Raw genomic sequence first — 20302 nt, 5'->3', positions numbered from 1 at the left:
CCAAACATTTATATTTCTCAGATTCTCAACTGTATACCTACTTTTGCATCCCCCCTGTATTTATAAAGTTTTCAGTATTGTTAATTTTACAAAATCAAAAAATGCATTTTTCAAAGACTTTCAACTGACAAATAAATACAATGATAGTCTCAACAATCATTTGAAAATTCAATAAGTTTCATTTTTATCACAAACATGTACATTTATTAGGTGTGACTATTTTGTAAAATGAGATTATCAAATGATGTTTTATCATAGATTACAGTAGAACCAATCCTTGGGTCCTGATTAACCAAGGTTCTGCACTATCCAAGAGGAAGTTGTATGTGAATCCACCTCTTTTCTTGTAGTTCCTAAAAGGTTTGTCATGAATGCACATAGTGCATAAATATTGTAGTACAGTAAGACCCTGCTTAACCTGGGGATGTGTTCCTAGACGACAAAGCACTAAATAAAACAGCATTAAACAAGGTCATTTTAACACAGAGTAAATAGGGAAAGGGGAACATGTGACCAAAAATAAACAGATTTTATTTTAATTTTAAGTTATTTTTATATTAATTTGCATAATAATATATATTAAATAACACATAAACATGCAAACATAAATGTAAATTTCATTTTTTGTGATAAAGGTCATGGCTCTTCTGAAATTCTTGTTTTTTTGTGATAAAATCGTATAGTTTCATTTATTGCTTTTTTTTTCTTTCCTTAAGCAAATGTCAGTAGCAGAAGATCGCATCCAAAACATCTCGTTTTGCTTTTGAACTCCTTTCAAAATCTGATCATTCGCTACAGTTTGATCAAACAATTTCAGTTATTGTTACCAAACTTTTACTAAGGAAATCTGTAGAGAAATTCTTTCGTTTTTCATTTTCAGAACCTCTATTTTCCAGTTTTACATGAATTTGTTGTTCTGCCAGTTCTTGAAGGTTGTCATTGGTAAGGCTCTCACCAGAAACCTGCAGTAACTCCTCAATATCCTGCATGTCTATATCTCCTAGTCCTGCTGTATCGATTAGGTTGACAATTTAGTCAACCTAACGATATAGTGATAGGCTCTTCTTCTCATTGAGAATTCTTGGATACCTCCAGCCGTAATTTCTTCCACACACTGTTCGTGCATTTATCAGTTAATTCTTATCAAGGGAAGTCGATATTTCCTATGGCATCTGTGATGTTATATTTTTTCCAAAATTGCACAAAACAAACATAGATTTAAGGAAAGTACACTGCTACGACAAATTGACACCTTTTGCCGATTGGCTTGTGTATGTAAATAATCATATTATATACAAATCAATGAAATGCTGTGATAATTTAAATCAGTGTAAATTTTGAGGCTTTGTTTTAGGCTTCGAGCAGACTGCATTATATTCAATCAGCATTAAGCGAGGTCTTACTGTACTTTTAACCTGAACTGTTGAATAATTGCTTTTTTTTCTATTTTTATTTTTAAAAGAATGTTTAAAAATTAAATCAATCTAAGTTACTTTAAAGGCTTATTCTAAAAGCATACAAAAGTTTGCTTTAGTAAAGAAAGCATGATGTTCTAAAAATATTCATCATATTAAATTCCTTTTTTGTTTTGTTTTATTTCATACTATTTTGTTTAATATTAAAAATAAAAACTTTTATCAAAATAAAATGTTAGAAATTAAATTATACTTTCATAGAATTTTACATACCGTATGCAAATTAAGATTCCTAAGAGTAGATTTTAAATAGTGAAATTTTTTTCCCATTGGAATATCTCTCTTTAGCCACGGTGGAAGACGAAGCCTGTAAGAAACTAAATATATATACAATATTTATGAAAAAATTTTTAATGATTTTTAAGTTGAATAACTAATGCAAAAGTTAAGAGAGAACATATTTTTTTTAGTTGTAAAATATAAAAAAAATCATGCAGACATTACAAAATATTATTACGATAGAAAACAACTAAAAATAATTAAATGGATCTTTACTAAGATAAATTATTTTTATACCTTTTTGGGTCATCAGAAGTTCTTTTTAGCTTCTCTTTATAATCTTTGCTACTCAAATTCAACGGCACCGCATTTTCTATGAAATCCTGTAAACTCGGACCGTCAGGAAGACGACTGTAATTTCTCATATTTATTAAAGAACATATATATTGAACTTTGCATGACGATGTTTTCTTCAACATCAACGAATGATACTGTTGAAATAAAAATAGTTAATATGAATTAAATTTACATGAAAAATAAATCTTATATTTTCAAAACAGCCAATGCAATTTTTAATTCTTTTATTACTAGATTTTTTTAACAAAAAGGTTAATGTTACCTATGGTTCCAAGATGGCGGCTCGTCTCTGATTCCAGCAAATAGAAGGGAAACAGCAGGGACGTACGTTCTAATCTAACCTAACCTATTCTAATAAATTACTATAATTATTACCAACAAAATTATTAGAATAGGTTAGGTTAGGTTAGAACGTGCGTCCCCACTGTTTCCTTGCTGGAATCAGACGAGCCGCCATCTTGGAACCATAGGTAACATTAACCAAAAAATAATAATAATAATTTAAATTTTTTTTGTTTTATTTTTTGTGGCTAATTCCAAAAGAAGAGCGATGGTACCATAATATTAAAATTGAATTTTATAAAACAATATCATAATCAATTCATGGTGCAGTGTAATCAATATCAAACAATATCATGGCTTCATGGTTCCATATAAGTAGATATCATGCATTATTTAAGCACACGGCAATCAAAACTTAATGACTGCAATTAAATAATTATCATTTGTTGTTTAAATAATAAAATTTAAAAATAGCATTTTAAAACTCACATCTAATTTTCCTACAAACAGAAATAACTTTTTGTGACTAGCAAGCGTGATCTTACACAACGCCGCCATCTTTTTCTAGTAGCGCCCTCTATCGTAATTACATTATTTAATTTTATTTTTTCCTATTAATATATAGAAAAGAGTTTTATTTTTCGATAGTATTTGCGCAATTGAATAGTTTAGAAATAACAACAAAAAAACTTTAGATTAAAAAAAATTGGATTAGGTTGACGACCCTATTTTTGGCTGGGATTAGATTGACGACCCTACTATTAAGCTGTCACCTTAACCACTTGGAAGGCCGAGTGGTTAAGGTGACAGCTTACCGCTCTGGTGGACCCGGGATAGAATCCAGACAGATCGAAAAGAGGCCCTCTTAGTGGGTACAGGGTGGAAATAATTTAAAAAAAAAAAAAAAAAAAAACAATTTTTGGATCTTTCCGCTCTATGGATCTAAAAGGACCTTTAAAATTGTCCGTCGTGGGTTCCGAGAGAGAACTAAACCGCGAGGAACAGGACCCGACATATTCGGGACAGATCTCTCGTGAAAAGTTTCTGGGGTTTCTCGACTGCCCAGATTCTGTCTCGAGTCCTAAAGCGTTAGGCCGATACTTTAATTAACCGCCTCGTTTATCCGGCCATCAAAAGAGTTGGCTTAAATTGGGCAAATACAATTAACTTATCAATTGGCCAACCTGGGTAGTTAAATCGGTGACTTTGGATGGTAAAAATGCAAATAGCAGTACACGTGTTAATTAATCGGTAATACAATCCCAAGCTATAAGAAATAGAGGAAAAGAGTACGAGATTTGGAATTGTAACAAAATGAATTGATTAAAATAAATAAAAATTATATAATTGGTTTGCTCTTAAATTTCTTTTAACATTAAATAAAATATCATTGATTGAAATGTAAAAAAAATAAATTATTAAAATAATAAATTATTGATGATCCTCTTAAAGAAATCTCGATTTGAATCGGATCTGGTCAGAACCTGAAGGGAGTTGCAATGTGTTTTCTGAGGATCGCCGCGGTTATTTTTAGTTGGTAACATTTTTATAGGAAAATTCATTAAGAAACTCTTTTAATTTTGACTCCGCTCTGTGGGCACTGAAAAGGTTTTAATTCCTTTTCCCTTTTTATCAACTCTTTCAGCCCTGTGGGCTCTAAGAGGGCCTCTTTTTGCAAGCCCATTATGGGTTCGGCCAGGCTCACAACGGGGCGGCCGGATGGAGAGGGACGGGGCCCGACATATCTGGAACAGACTACTTATGAGAGTTGCTTGTCTGGATAGATCGATAGAATTATATTCTAAAGAATCTATTTTTAATGTTTCTTTGCCCTATTGAGAATGTCTTTTGTAAACAAATGTTGCGGAGTCGCAGGTCATAAAAAAGGATCACAACTCGAGAAAGGCTGGGAAACACTGGGATAGAGAATAGTATTAATCCAGATGTCTTTTCCCTCCGTTACCTGTGCTATTCGGTCCATTGCGTGCCAACCGTAATGTGAGAAATTATGGTCGGCCCACAGCCTTAATTAATAAGTAGTTCCTAGCGTTTACTAATTAATCACTCTTCTCTTAGAAAAAAAAAATGTAATTAATATCTTACAAACGATAAACATTTCATTCAAATTTAGCTAATTAACTTACTTTTATAATTTTTCTGCTTCTATTATATGATTTATATTTTATTGTATTTATATTAAGATTTATTGTTAAGTAAAAGAAAATGAATATTTAGATATGTAATAGACGTATTAAAGTATTTATACACCAAACGTGGTACAGATATTTTCATAAATTACAAAGTTACAGTATTTTAAACAAATATGAGTTGAACACAGGTATGAAATACTGATGATTAATATTTTGTAAAGCTACCTTTTGCTCTAATTATAGCCGCAATTCTTTTTAATATTGTAGAAATAAGTGTTTTACATAGATCTGGATCAACTTGTGACCATGATTCTTTGGCTAAAACTGAAGCTAAAGCAAAGTCCTATATGGCAATAAAAACATAAGAAAGATGGTTTGAAATGGGCCAAAAGTCATACACTATTAATGACTGGTTCACGGGTGAATCAAAAATATGCACTGGCTACGGTGATAATGGCGGTACATCAGTATATAGAAAATCATATGAAAAATTTCATCCTGGCTGTTTAAATTCGTCAGCAAAACTTCCTAAAAGTGAAATGTATAATCTGTAAAGGAGTTGGCGAGAAGGCAATCCTTAATAGTATATTGTATGCTGATCGTTATTTACAGTTAAAACATCCGAAGATCGTTTTGGCCCTGAGGATTTCACTTACCAGGATGACAATACATCATATGGTTTCAAGAACATAACATACAGTATTTAAGTGACCTGCCAACGGTCCAGATATATCTGCCATTGAAAATGTTTGGAATATTCTGAAGAAAATGCTGTCTAAGAAAGAGCTACAACCATAAAAGAATTAAAGAAAACAGTCAAAGAATTAACATAAATACTCCTTTTAAGCTTTTGTTAGTCTGTACGGTGGGCCTATTTAATTACATGTTGGATTTTTCAAACTACGTAATAATAATTATTAATTCGATCGTAAATTGTTGTTTTGTTTGTGTGAAGTAATATTCGGGAAAATTTCGCACTCCTAACTTAAAGATGCCATCACCGATTTTATTATTTTTCTGCCGTTCATTCTACGTAAGATCTGTTTTAATACTTAAAAATTGTTTCGGTAGTTGACTAGAAATTTCATTAAAATATGAAATTCTACTATGAAAATCAATTCCAAGAAGTTTCTTTCGATATCCATTGTTGTCTATTGCCGTATCCATAAGCAAAACATGCAACAGAGATTCGAAGGTTCTAAGAAAACAATATTTGCTGAACGGGTCTAGAAATGAAAAAAAGTATAAAAATTTAAGTAAATTATCGTTGAAATGGGGTTTTATACAATTAAAATCATTTTTAAAAACTGATCTAACTTAATATAGGATTATAGAACGAGCGTAGCCGTTTAATAACTGGGTTATGCGAGGAGCAAGATGGCTGTGACTCCTATTATTCTTCCCTTCGTGTTTTCAAACCGAAAATAAAAAGATGTCCCGGAGCTTCACACTATACATACTCGTTTGAAGGTGAAGTAACTGTTAAAGGAGTAAAGTAATAAAGATCCTTTACTGTAATTGAGAAACAGTAAGCTAATGCTGTGCTTTACCTACCGAAAAAACTAGTGCTAACGGCGGAACTTTTGATGGTATAGGTCGTGTTACGTTGCTTAGAAGTTATAGCAATATTGTTGTTATAAACTGGCTTAAATAGTACCTGGATATATCCCTTATCACTCAGTCGTCCCCATTGTGGGCCTTGAAAAAGGCCCCCTTAGTAATATATCCTAATATATACAGGGAAGAAAGTGTAAATATAGATACATCAATATATTGGTTGTCAGTTTTTATAATTTATCATCTTTATAGAGTGAAAACTAGGACATTTTTAAATCAAAATAGCGATAAAAATTTAAGCCAATTATAGTATTTTTCATGAAAATCACGTTTGAATCCATAATAAACATTCTGTCAATTGAGTGGATCCATAATGACTTATTGAATAGACAGGTTGTTGACACAGGGGTTCTTTTTTTTTTTTTTTTTTTTTTTTTTGCTTTTAACTACGAGACAAATCTCGTTACGTAAGTTTACGATTTAACTCGAAGACGATAGAAACGGTCGACATCTTTAAAATAAAATAGAAATTAATTAGACTATTAAGTTTCGCTCATTAAATTCTCTTACAAATTTATACCAGACGTTAAACATTGACTCAGTGTATACGAACAAAGATATTTTATCTACATTGACAGATATCTCATTTTTATAAACTATTTATAACGTTTACATTAATTATTTAATTCAAAAGTTAGATCTATCATTTTGAAATTCTGTATAACATGCGTTTTCTTCTGATCGTATGCGGGGATTTATTTTATTCTGTTTTAATACACGCTTACGTAGTTTAAAAACAATAAATTAATAAAATAATACAATAGAGCGTCGAAAAGTGGAGCCAATTGGGGACTGGGGTCCTTCCAGTTAATGATTTGTTCCAGTTTCCGACTTTGTACGAAAAAATACATTAACCTGTCCGATGTTCAAATTTTTTCTCCGTTGCGTATCGCTTCCAGTTGAATTTTTCTCCGTTGCGTGTCGCTTCGTGTTGAATTTTCGTCGATTTTAAGCCTAACGAAAATTTTTATAATAATCATCGAGGCTATCGTATCGTTAAAAATTATTTCTGCATTTTGTACAAACAAAATAAATATATTAAAGAATATAAAAAACATGAAAATTATACTTTAGAAGTAAATTTAGTATCAAAAACATTCGATTCAGCACGACACAGTCCGACTGAAAATCGTTCCACTTTCCGGCCATTCCACTTACCGACGTTTCACTTATCGACGCTCTACTGTACTAATAATATTGAAAGAAGAAACCTTAAATTAATGTAATAAAAGTAACAATAAGGAGAAAAACGTATAAGGATGTAAGGGGAAAAATGTGAAATGACGACTTTTTTAATTTCGAAAGTCGAATTTTGAAACATTTTATTGGAAAATACAGCTTTTGTTATGATTTTTATTTACTTTTATTCAGAATTATTACTAATTATATCAATAAAATACAGTTGAACCTCCGACAAAAGGATACCTCTAAACAGGGACCATTTTTCCATAACTTTCTTTTAATGAAAATGCACATAAAATAACCTTTAAACAAAAAAAAAAAAATGGAATAGAGATTGATTAATTATTAAAAAAGAAAGAGAAAAAGAAGAAATTGTGTGAGAAAATACAAATATGATTAAATATTTAGTGACGAAAACAGAGCTATCAAGAGAGATGTAGATCCATAGCGCTCAGCAATCTTAATTTTAACATACTGAACCTTGTATATAATAATATGAGAGAAACATAGTTTAAAAAGGAGTCGTTGCCAGTCTTTTAGCTAATCATTAATAAAAGAAATCAAAGAAATAAAGAGAGAAACTGGAAAATTATTATGGTAAAAAGTGTTTTGTATATTTAAAATTTTATAAGTTTTATATGTTTATATTAAACCGATAAGCGTTACGGTAAATTGATTTTTAAATAAATTAGAAGTAAGTTATTGATTTATGCAATGTTTTTCTATATTTTCCGACAGCGTAATTGCATTTAGTGGGATTAGAAAACTTGATTGCTGCAAGATTCCAAAAAGAAAAACAGTCCGATGACTCGCTTCTTCAGTCTTTTGTGTGCTTTATTTATGTAATTTTTTCGGCTCTATAAATAAATATGTAATTTATGAATTTAAATTTACATTTTAGAAGCGATTTATTTACTAACATATCAATCAATAAGCCTATATAACTCGCTTTAAAAATGAATATTTTGATTCTAGCATTTACGACTTTAAACGTTGTAGATACCGAAATTTTAAGTGTCTATTTTACATAACTGGATGGAAGAAATGTTCTTGTTTTGTAAGCAGGTGTGTGCTATAATTGTTTACGTATTCAAATTAAGTATTTATCGTCATTTTGGATTAATTAAGGTTTCTACCATGGCGGTCGGTCGTAACGGACAATGACTCACGACCGAAGGAAAATAAACTAAATGAGTTCGAGTAATTACTGTCTGGGTATTAATTTCTTGTTTTTTGAATGTTTCTTTGCTGCATAAATATATTTTCTTCCTGGAACCAATTAATTTGCTCGAGTCAAATTGAAGAGTGCTTACTAATAACTCTGGGAATGGTCCCTATTATTGCTCGGAAGTCCAAATTACACCTCGATTGGATGATACGCCCATCCACAATCGATTATTATCGTAAACCTGTAATATTATCTATTTTATGAACTAAAATTTATCATTTACGTGTTCTCTTTTATTGTAAACTGTTTTAGAATAAATTATTTTTATAATAATTAGCTATTGTCTTTGTTTAACTGGCGTAGTACAGTAACTTGTATGAACTTTCTGTCGATGGGATCGGGTCTGGATTTAGATTTGTGGCCCTAAGCTATAACATATAACAGGCCCTTTCTCTCCATTAAATAATAAGATATAAATATATAAGACCCTAAGCTATTATGTGAAAGTTCAGCACTGGATAGGATATTAATCTGTTTATTTATAAACTGTTCTTCTCGAAAAAACACAAAAATATTGACGTAAAGAATATTTTACTGCCAACTTTCAAAGCTTCGTTACTATAAAAGTTTTCTTTCTTTCGGCGCACGAATGCCTAATTTATAACGATTAAGAATAGAATGAATGAAGATATTAATCCAGATTTCGGGGATAATTCCATGAATAATGATTTTATGAGAATTATTCGTTACTTAAATAATTTTATTCGTGAAATCATTACTTATGGAATTATCTTTCTTTACTGAGAAGGGTGAGATCGTTCGTGTTTTACCTTTCTTGATAAGCGAAATCATTTTTTAACTCTCCAATTCTTCTAATAAAATTGATCATTTATTCTTGATTTTTTCCCCGCATCTTTCACACGTATTGAAAACGTGTACAGTCACCTTTCAGGACCCTCTATACCTTCTGTTATGAGGCTCTCGATGAATTTACTTTCTATGATAGATTTCGTAATTCAAATTTAATTTTATACATTCAGGCTTTGATCCAGGCTTCTAGAAAAACTGTATCCCTAGGAACACAGCTCAGGCTTTATAGCAGCCTATATAAAACCTATCAATATGTTACATAAATTCATTTTTAAACACTTTCGTGTTTAAGGCCCTCATCTCGAATATAATAAGTAGGCATTGAGAATCACGATATTTTCATCCGATTCTTAAAAATAGTAAATAAATTACTGTGTCATTCATTCACTAATACTTTGAATCATCGAACAATGAACACGTAATTGTATTACAAAATAAATTCTAAGGAAAATATCGGTTTTATAGTAATTGTAAAACCGCAATCGTTACGATGATACATTTGTTTGAGTTTTAAAGCACGGTTTTTGGCGCAAGAAACTAGAAAATCCCTTACGCCATTAACATTTCAAAACATATTGTAATTTACTTAAAATTATATTAAATAATTTTTCTGGTATTTTAAAATTTTGATCCCAATTTTGCCCCCCACTCACACCATCCGGTGTTGGCCTGGTAACTCATTACAAATGAGCAATGGTAAAGGCTCTCTTAGTGCCCACGGGATGGGAAAAAGTCGAAAAAAAATATATACATTTATAATTTATTATGTTTTTAATAGTTAAAATAGTATGTAAATAAATGAAGAAACAAAGTAGAGCATATAAAAATGATTTATCAATGGTCTCCAGTAACGAAATTCGATTAATAAATGCTTTGTGAAACGAATAAAAACCAAAGTTTACACAACTTCGGCTCATCTGTTAAGTATTCGAATAGTTAATACGCGCGTAAAAAGCACATTTTCTTAAATAATTCTATTCGAAAAAACACGAGAGAATGACACAAGAATTGCTGCATTTTCTCTTTAAATTATAGAAGCGAAGAAGAATAATGGCTGCGCAATAAATAGTAACAAACAAGGAATTGTTTATAGAGACGAATGGAATTGGATACTGTCGTAAAAAAGAAATGATTCTGAAACGTTTCTAGGAATCGTTTCTCTAAAGAAAATCTCGGAAATGTCTACAAAGCGGCGCAATAAAAGTTCGTTTCGGTTACACGACGTGATTAAGATTAGATAGTTACTATAGGGATTTTTCCATCCTACGTCTATTCTTTCCTCGTTACATATACCTGTATATATAAATAACGATTGTTATGCAACGGTTATGCAATTTGCTTATTTTATTTAAATAAATGAAAAAAAATTCACGGTATTTGTTTAGCAATACAAAAATTTCCACGGTCTGTTTAGAAGTTTCGATTAAAAATTGTATCTTCTCGTATATATGCATGGTTATTGCACCATCCAATGCAAATTTATTATAATTATACAGGAAAATGTAATTTATTTTATTCGCTACTTGAATAATGTTTATTATAATTTGTTTTCGTTCAAGAAATTTCCAGTTTTTAACACAAAAATTGCCGTAGATCTCCATTTAGATTAAGCATTTTCTTAGTTTTTATTCTACGTTACAAATATTAAATGTAACACCATTTTAACGTTATCAAACAGTTAAGTATAATTATTATTTGTTTAGGTATATAAGTTTACGAATTTCATTAATCTTTTATTATAATTTTATCCTTGAAGACTAGGACAACTTCTTGGGTGAAACCTTGAAGACTTGTGATAAGAATATATTGGTTTTATTTATAATTTTTTATATAAATAACAATAATGTGAACACCGAGAAAATGAATATTTATACATTGTTTCTATTACTCAATTATAACCTACATTTATAACCTCAAACGAACTGATTCTAATATAATTTAAGGGGGAAGAATTTGATAAATTAATCGGAATAAAGTCTATATCGTACTGGGAGTTCCCTCTCGGTGCGGTGAATAATTATCCTTTCACGTATACAAGCAATTACTCAGCTTATAGTAAAAAAAATAGGGTCGGTTACCGAAGAAATGAGAACTAAAATAGACTGGAAGATGGAAGATAAAGCAGTCCAATGTAATTCCAGTAATATACTGGAATTATATTGTGTAGATGTCATTTTTTTTGGTGTTCAATCCATTCCGCGAGACGAAATAATACATATATTTTAAATCCATTGTAATATTTACAAATCCATATATGAGAGCGGAGTAGGACATTGATAAGATTCGATAAGACGTAATTAGTTATACGTATATCATTGAAAAACAGTAAAGGAGGAAAGAGAACCGGATTGTAAATAGCTAGTTTTATGTGCGAAAAACACATTCGGCCATCAAAAGTTTCCTTCCGAAAGAAAGAAAAACAAATAATATTTTGTGTTCACAGTTTCAAAAAGACCGACGGTAATGTTTTCAAAGACTGTTTTATTGTCCCGTAGTGTATCTGTCTCCATTAAAATACTTGGTCAGAAAGTACGACATCACGATTCCATACTGACTAGGTCAACACATTATTTTCTCCGTGCAGAATACATATGGAAAAACTAACATAAAATACGTCTAACAATGTTAAATACCGAAGTATGTTTTATAATAAATATATTATGCGAGACACGAATATAAATAGTAATTAAATAGAAGAAATAAATAGAAAACGAAATCTTTCACGAGTCACTCTCATAAGGAAAATGTAGAGGAAACGTTCTTCTTAGACACGTATAATTACAGGAATATATAGGCTTATCTAATACAGGAAGATCGTAAAATGGTTAAAAATTAGAAAAGAATACCGTGTTAAATAATGTTGCAAATTACAATTATCTGTTAATGAAATATCACGGGATATTTTCCACACTTGGAAGATAAGAAAATGCATTTAGTTTGCTCTAACAAAGAAGGTTATCTCGGATTAGAGAGGATGTAACGAAATGTCAGATAGTTATCTAGGCACAGCGGAGTGCCCTAGGTATGCGCCATGTCCCTTCTACGTTTTATATCCGGAAGGAAACTGTTAAGGCCATTTCTAATTCTAGTGTAGAAAGTTCTATACTGCAAATCCGTATCTTTACGACACACATAACTATGATTAAAATCAACAAAAATCACTGGAGAGAATGTCAGTACGAGTGCAGTAGAGGTGTTCTGTTTCATTTCCTCGACCAATTCGTGCCTTAAACCTGTTTACCTGGTATAAAGTAACGTGTCTCGTGCCTCAGAAATGACTCGTTTTAAAGATTTATATATAAAGTAAGAAAATATTATAAGGATCTTCTATCGTCGCTTTACATTTGCAAATTTAATAATGAAATATCCGGACGTTCATTTACTCTTTAATCACGGATATTATCTTAGTCGAGGTCGGAAATAACAGATCAAAGGCAGATTTTTCTATCCATATGGTCGACATATGGAACTTCTCGGAAAGTTTCATCTCGATCAACCTGACTCCCCGACATCAACAATGAGCTTGCACTCCCACAATGACCCTATTTGGGAATTCACCCAACACGTTATATGCTTTATTCTTAGAAATTTGCAGCAAACTCTGTTTACGAATTATTTTTCTATCGAGATTGGATTAAATCGGATTAATAAAATTTCAACTATTTTGCCCCTTTGCAAACCCATTAATCTTTTACGTAACACTATGATTTAGGGTCTCTAGTTGTAGTCCTCGTGTTACTACTTCGATTTATCCAATGGGAAGCGTTTTCAGCTACTACGTCACTTCAAATCGACGTTCTTTCCGTCTAGTGTAACGTGTTGTGACTTCAGACACGTTTCGATCCCGCGCCTTGTAGCACGTGGATCGAACTGATCCATAGTTTATTCATCATTATTTGAGTGAGGATTTACTCGAACTCGCTTCCATGTGAGGACGTCAACAATAGGAATAGAGCGGAACATGGAAAAGAGTTTCGACCTTACGGGAGACCACGAGAATGTTTTCGAAGGAGATCAAATAGTTCCAGATTCTTACGTTGTTTCCAAACAATTACCTTCCGTTCTGTTTCAGCACACTAAAACACAGGTTAGCATTTTTTTTTTGTTTTAAATATATTTATTTTCCTTAAGAGAGATTTTTAAAGAAAAGAAAAAACTAATTTTAGCTACGTTATTTTTGTTTTGACACGTGAAAAGACTGTTGATGTGTTCGACTGTCAAAAAAGTTTGACAGTTAAACATGTCGACAGCCGTAGGTTTTGACAGTTGAAAACTAGAAACATGCAGGAGAGTATCAAAAGGTTGAAACAGGATTAGGAACTGACTAATGCCCCGATTTCTTTTTTTGAATTAAGTGTTTCGTCATTATTTTCGATAATATATATTTTTAAATTTTTTATGTAAAGGTCGAGTCTCGTCACATACCAAATTAATTAAATCTGTAGAAAAACCTGTTTTTAATCTCGGCTCTTCTTTTATATGCATTAAATTCCCGACTTTTATCACCTTGTCACTCGAAAACTCGATAAGTTCCCTGTTTATTTATTTATTTATTTATTTTATGGCATTCTTTTAATCGATTTTATTAATTACTTTATCCAAAGTGGTTCTCTCTCTCTCTCTCTGTCTCTTATAATCTTAGTAGTGGTAGGGATTGAACTTTTTTCGAAGTTGCCAACGGATGCGGGTTTATTACGCAATGAGAATCCCGCGTAGCTACATCATTAAGAGAGAGACTTTCTAAGGATAACGATCAGGATTGTTATCTGGGGACTGACATGCGAGATGGACAGTCGTTGGCTTATCCTTGGACGTATAAAATGCATATTATTTTTCTAACTGGTTTCGATTACTGTTAGTGAGAAATTCGATTTATCAAGTTATTATTATTATTTGTGACATTTAATGGACCGTTCTACCGCGTTTTTGTTTTGTTTTCTCCCCCCCTTCTAAGATAGAAATTTGCTATAGATTTTTATGGCCGCTTTGGATGTTAAAATATTCTAAATGCGTTGTATTTTTTCTTGTAGATCTTCCTCTTACGACCGGATTCCGTTCTGTGAATGTAAACAAAGCTGCTTTTTTTATGTTGATTACACACACACATACACGGTGAGTTTTGTCGTCCTGTTTCGATTTAATCTCGTCTAGAATCGTTATTCGAATTTATAACTCCGTTATTCGTTGGGAAAGCTTTTTTTTTTTTTTGAAGAAGTGAATAGAGAGAGTCGCAAGTAAATCAAATAGATTTTGAAAAGTTGGCAAGCTGTGATCTCCCGCAAACAGATCGTTAGTGTGCCCGTAGGCAAAGTGAAAGGAGAAATACTTATTCCCGATGTTAGGGAATAAAGCAATGAATCTCAAGGTCGGCCACCGGTTGTGGCACCTGCCATTTGTATAGTTAAATAAATGGAGCACAATACAATCTGTCATTGTGAACCGTGCTCCTTCCTTAATACCCAAATGGTCTCCATCCCTCCGAGCTAAGACATTTTTCAAAGGTTGTTATGTTAATCCTCGTTGATGGGATGGCTTAAAAAGAGGAAGGAACAAAATCTTTTCACTGGGAATAATTGGTCCTAAATGTAATTTAATCGTATAGATAAAAAATTAAAAAAAGAAAAAGATTTAAAGTCCAAATATTTGGCCACTTAAGAAGATTTCGCGTTAAAGTTCTTAAGTGGCCAAACATTTGGACTCTCTTATTTTCTGATTTTATCTTCTCTTTAATTTTATTTTCTATGGATATATTTCTATACCAGACCACATTATAAAGCATATTAATTAATTTACTTAATGAAATTTTTCTAGACTTAGATCATTTAGCAAACGAATGTGGTCTTTATTTATATTTTATAAGTATTTAATGGAGAATAATTCAATTATGCGGATACATACGAGTTCAATTTGTTTAGCAGCTACATAAACAAAGCTTTATAAAGATGCTCGGCTTTTGATTGCAACAAACACTATATCACTGCCACTAAACACAGGAAGTTTTGTGAACGATGTTTGTTTTAAGCACGGTATGATTGATTTCGTTTAAGGGTTAATCTTTACATTTCTACCATTAATTCATCACTCGACGGGAGGTCCCGTCTGCAATCTCTCCTGTTCCCACGACTTCTCCAGATCTGTTGGGGACTTCATTCTTCTCTGACGAGTTAATTTCGCCGTGTAAGGCGCCGAATAAGATGTCAAAATGTGAGAAACACGTATTCGTAGCTCGGTTGTTGGATCGAATTTATCTTTCCTCTACTAATTAACAGAAGTAACGAAGGGGTTTTATCAATTTTCCGTTTGCCTTTCCCACAAGGGAGTCTTCAATTCGACCTTGATGTCACACGTTTTTGGTAGAGACAGGAAGTTCGCGTGGACAAGGTCGGCAACGACAGAAGGGAACAATGATGCAAGATGTTCACCATGTGTCTCGCAGAAGAATTGGCGACGTTCCTTACACTAAAACACATGACAGATGAAAGTGAATTGTATGCCTTTCAGCTTTCTCTACAGTAACTAACACTTAACACTAGTTCACTGATCTTAATGGAGTTTCATACAAACAAAGATTATAAAAGATATACACGATATAACTTTAAACACTCCGGTTACGAATAATTTCGAAGATTATTTTAATTAATTTTAGCCATAATTTTTGTACCATCCTTTTCCTTTACTTAAATAATTAAAGAAAGAAATTTTGATTTCAGTTTATCGCAGAAGAAAACGAACTAGATGCATATTTAGGTAAGAACGATTTTTGCAATCTTAGTGTACCCGAAGGCTTACAGAAGGCCAGAAGAGAAAGCGCATCTCAAGTCGACGAATACTTCGAAGAACAGACAGACTTCGGAACAGACTGTAAATCGGTTAATAAATCTTCCCACGTGAAAAGAATGCAGACCGAACCAACGAGTACTTATCCAATACTCGACGTCAATCAAGCACCCGTCCATTTAAATTGTATAAAGAAAGAAATGGACGACACGAGCTGTGCCGTATACGATAAAACTACCGAAACAAAACTGAACAGTGATTACGAAATTACCAAAACTGCCAGTTGTTCGTATAAATATACCAGCATGGGACCGCAGTTTGCCATAGCTCATATATTGTACATGCCACCGACTCCTCCAAATTCCGAACCCGGTAGTCCGGCTACGGACACTGCGCTCCATCCCAATACTCCACCTCCTCTCTACTCCTCCCAATCCAACGTCGTCAACCAAATGTTTCTACGGGGGCCAACCAACGGAGAAACAATCCCGAATTGGAAAAAAGAAGAATTCATAGATGCAGTTTCCCCGGTGAGTTTTTATTTTATGGATTTCTCTCTCGAGAATATTTCTCGGAATTAGCATTTATATGGTTCATTAAAGAGAAAACCGTACAATCCCCGTTAAAGAAAATACCGGATTTAATCCATACTGCTACATCAGCCTTTTTAATTAGTAAAAAAGTCTCCCGAGTAACACGGCCGCTATACTTTCGGGTCGTATCTTCTTTCGTTTTTAGCATTTTAAAACTGATTTTTATGTAAAGTATAGAGGTAGATCAGTTAAGAGTCAAAAACAATTACGAGATAAAGCAACGATGACGAGATGATAAAAAACTCGTAAAATAAATCATGTCAAACGCTTAGACGGAAATGAAAGGGCAACACGTCTATCTCGAGGAAAATCCTCTTTATTTTTACCCGAATGAATATACTTTTTTCCAGTTTATACTAGAGATAATAGAATGAAAATAGAATTTAGACTACGATAAGAATAAATTTATGTATTATTACCAAAATAGAATTAAATTCATCTAAGTGAGCGACCGTAAATAGAAATGATTTGCCTCGTCGGAAAATTTTCATTTGAATTAACTAATTAGCATTAGGGGAATTGTTTAAAAATTCGATCGTTATTGATTTTCAGGTTGTCCCAAAGTGTATACGAAGAGTTCTCATTTGAAGGCACATCAAAGGATCCACACAGGTGAGACGTCAGAAAATTTTCGTTAAAATTACGTAACCAGCGCTATTTTTTATATTTATATATACGGTGTCGTTCCCGAAGTAAAAAACTTCCGCCGAGTATTCTAACAGCAGATGTTTGAAAAGAGCAGGGTGCAATAAAATTCGATACTGTACCTAGAAAGTTTTATGATAGTTAAGGTTATCCCCCAGTAGTCGTAAATCTCTTTCTTTAGATGTCCAACCAGCTGCACTTAAGAGATGAACACAGGAAGCCAACCAGCAAATTTTCTTTAGCTTTCGACCCGCTTGGAATCTGGCCATTCGTTTCTCCCTATTCTCCTTCACATAATTCTCACTTTCGTTGGATTTTTAAAGAAATTTTAGGAAATGGGAAAGTTCGATAACATTGCAATAGAAACATTGATGGCCGGTGATAATCCCTTAACGTCATACCGAGAATACTCGACCGATACGCGGTGATAGCTACACTTTATCGTATCGAAAATCAAAGTTCTTTATATAAAATCGATAAGGATTACGGAAATTGAAGTGCAATTAAGAGATTTTAAGCGCCAACCTGGTAGTAAAATTCTCTAATTCGTTATCTGTTTCCAGCTACTTGAATAGAAATAATAGTTTCGAGAATCGATACGGACCAATTAATTTTAAATTAGCGATAATCCTCGTAATACGGTATAATCGAGAATAATTGCGAATGAAAGTTACAGGTATTTTCCCGCTGAAAATGTATGTAAATTTCTGTTGCAGGTGAAAAACCGTATCACTGTCCGTGGCCCGAGTGCACCTGGAAATTCGCCAGATCGGACGAACTGACCCGTCATTATCGCAAGCACACGGGAGCTAAACCCTTCAAGTGCAAAATGTGCGATCGATCTTTCGCTCGATCCGATCACTTGGCTCTTCATAACAAGCGCCATTTACAGAAAGTGAAATGAAAGGCTCGGGCATCGTCGTTTATTTTGTACACATTCCTTTTTTCCTCGTATATCGCATGGGTGAAAACGAAAAGAAAATTTATATATTTTGTTATAAGTGCCACGAAACTAACTCTTTTTTCTTTTGTAAACAGCAAAAGGCCAATTTTTTAAGATATCGAATAACTTTGTTATACAATTACATTAAAGGATTTTTTAATTAAGTATTGTAGTTTTTATTGATTCCAATGCTTATTTCGTAGGAAAACTTCTATATTTATCTCGTGAGAACTTTTTTCTGATACTATCTTATTCTACATCTTTGCTAATTAACCTATTCTACTCCACAATTAATTCTTCGTCTTTCCTTCCTTTACTTAAAAGACCCTGAACTCGTTTTACCAATCAAAATCAAAATGAATTCTTTTTTAAAGTAGAATTTTGATACGAAATGGAGTAGCTTCGAGTACCGTCACACGGTTAATTGATTCGTCAACGTTTTTCTCATTATAAATCGATTCCTTTCGTGACTACTTTCTCGTGAATACTTTTGTTTTTCGCCTGTTTACGAGTTTCTCCTTTCCTATATTCATTTATTGAAAAATTATCAAAAATGTCGTCGTTACCTTATCCTTTGCACTGTTTTATTTAAAAATTTCACAGTAATTTAAAAACGTGGCTCATTAGTAAATGTTCCGGTGCATTCAAAAAGTACAAATCGATTATTCTTACTATATTTTTTTTGAGGCATAACAATACCCCGAATAATAATAATGGAGCAGCTATTCTTTGTCCACGTCAGTGTCACGCTAATATTAGATTTGACAAGATTTGTTCATCATCAAATATAGCTTTTAAAAGTTATTTTATGAGCAAAACTAGTTTTGGCCAGATAGAATGTTGCAACTACACATTTTTTTTTTTTTTTTTAAATACGGGGCAGCATAATTCTCGGAATGACGTTAATTACATAGTTGTAATGTTTCTCTGCCTAGGCGTTGATGGCGAAATTGCTCCGAGGTATCGGCTTTCTGCTTTTCATTTTGAGTTAAAAAGGACCACCCAAGGACATTCTTTATTAAGTTATTATTCGCAATAAGCTGTCGAAGATATCTAGAAAATCGAAGTGATGTTACAATGTAAGAAGAATATAACCGCAGCATTGACAAATTGAGCAGTTGACCGAGCTCGTTTCTTGAACGTTAATCTTTCTTCTTTTTTTTCCTTTAACCGACGGAACGCACAGAATGCCTAAGCGGAGAGTACACCGCTGAACGTGATGAGCTGGTACAGGCGATCAGCCCCGCCGGGGAACAGTAGCGACCCGTCCGAACGCATATTATACAGCCCGAGGCCTTAGATGTGTTAGCGGGTGGACACTGGAGCAAAGGTATGCGGTACCCGACACATACATCCCATCCCCCCGACAAGATAGGTGCGCGGGGACAGAGCCTGAATCAGCGCACAGTAAAGCCGTAAGTTCACTCCTACCCGGACACCTCGATCTGACCACACCCCGACAGTGGAGGGCGCGATTCGACACAGCCAGACCATGCCACCCAGCCTCCACCACCGAGACCAGAAGATCCGCCTATCGCCACGAGACTCCTTACGCGCTAGAACTCGCGAAGTGAGATGACCATACCTACGCCCCCCGAGTCAGCTCCCGAAGGCGAGTCCAGAACACGTAGGTCGGACTCACACGCCTTAGTCCTCACCGGCAGCCCGTAACCGACGGGACGCACCGCTACCAACACGAATGGCTACCGAGGCACATCTCGGAGGATGATGAACGTACGACCGGATCAGTGCTAGAACGCGAACCCAGACGGCGTACTCCCTGACAAAGGGCTACCGACGAATTAATAATAGCCCGATTAGTGTCAAACGGCCCAGGAGAGCAACAGAGCGCAGGAACGACCGACGGGATAGCCAAGGTGGCGGACACATTCGCATGACACCCAAACCGAGAGATATCTCCCGTCAGCGCCACAACGGCGGGAGTGTGGGCCGCAGTATGGAGCAGATCGTAGATAACACCGGACCCGAAAATGCACGCACACGCGTAATAACTCAGCCCGAGC

At 33.6% G+C, this 20302-nt stretch overlaps 1 protein-coding gene and 1 pseudogene across 2 annotated transcripts in view; one reads left to right on the top strand and one right to left on the bottom strand.

Moving 5' to 3' along the window:
• Window positions 1–2883, bottom strand: part of Las (lipoyl synthase, mitochondrial) — a 30905-nt gene extending 28022 nt beyond the window's left edge. Inside the window, exons 1-3 of one of the 2 annotated variants that reach the window (XM_067267019.1) lie at window positions 2823–2883; window positions 1992–2185; window positions 1689–1782 (exon numbers count right to left, since the gene is read on the bottom strand). In XM_067267019.1, the coding sequence (XP_067123120.1) occupies window positions 1689–1782; window positions 1992–2173 (276 nt within the window). In that variant the 5' untranslated portion in view covers window positions 2174–2185; window positions 2823–2883. Of the gene's footprint in view, window positions 1–1688; window positions 1793–1991; window positions 2186–2822 lie in introns of those variants that run through there. The other variant, XM_067267027.1, reaches the window with a different exon arrangement.
• Window positions 2884–13146: 10263 nt separating this feature from the next.
• On the top strand, window positions 13147–18442 carry LOC136972140 (Kruppel-like factor 3; annotated as a pseudogene).
• Window positions 18443–20302: the final 1860 nt, after the last annotated feature.

The sequence above is a fragment of the Centruroides vittatus genome, unplaced genomic scaffold (genome assembly GCF_030686945.1).
Source record: "Centruroides vittatus isolate TY-2023 unplaced genomic scaffold, ASM3068694v2 contig_1057, whole genome shotgun sequence".
Classification (NCBI taxonomy): Eukaryota; Metazoa; Arthropoda; class Arachnida; order Scorpiones; family Buthidae; genus Centruroides; species Centruroides vittatus.
The sequence above is the reverse complement of the archived record's forward strand: the minus strand, read 5'-3'. Positions and strand labels throughout refer to the sequence as shown.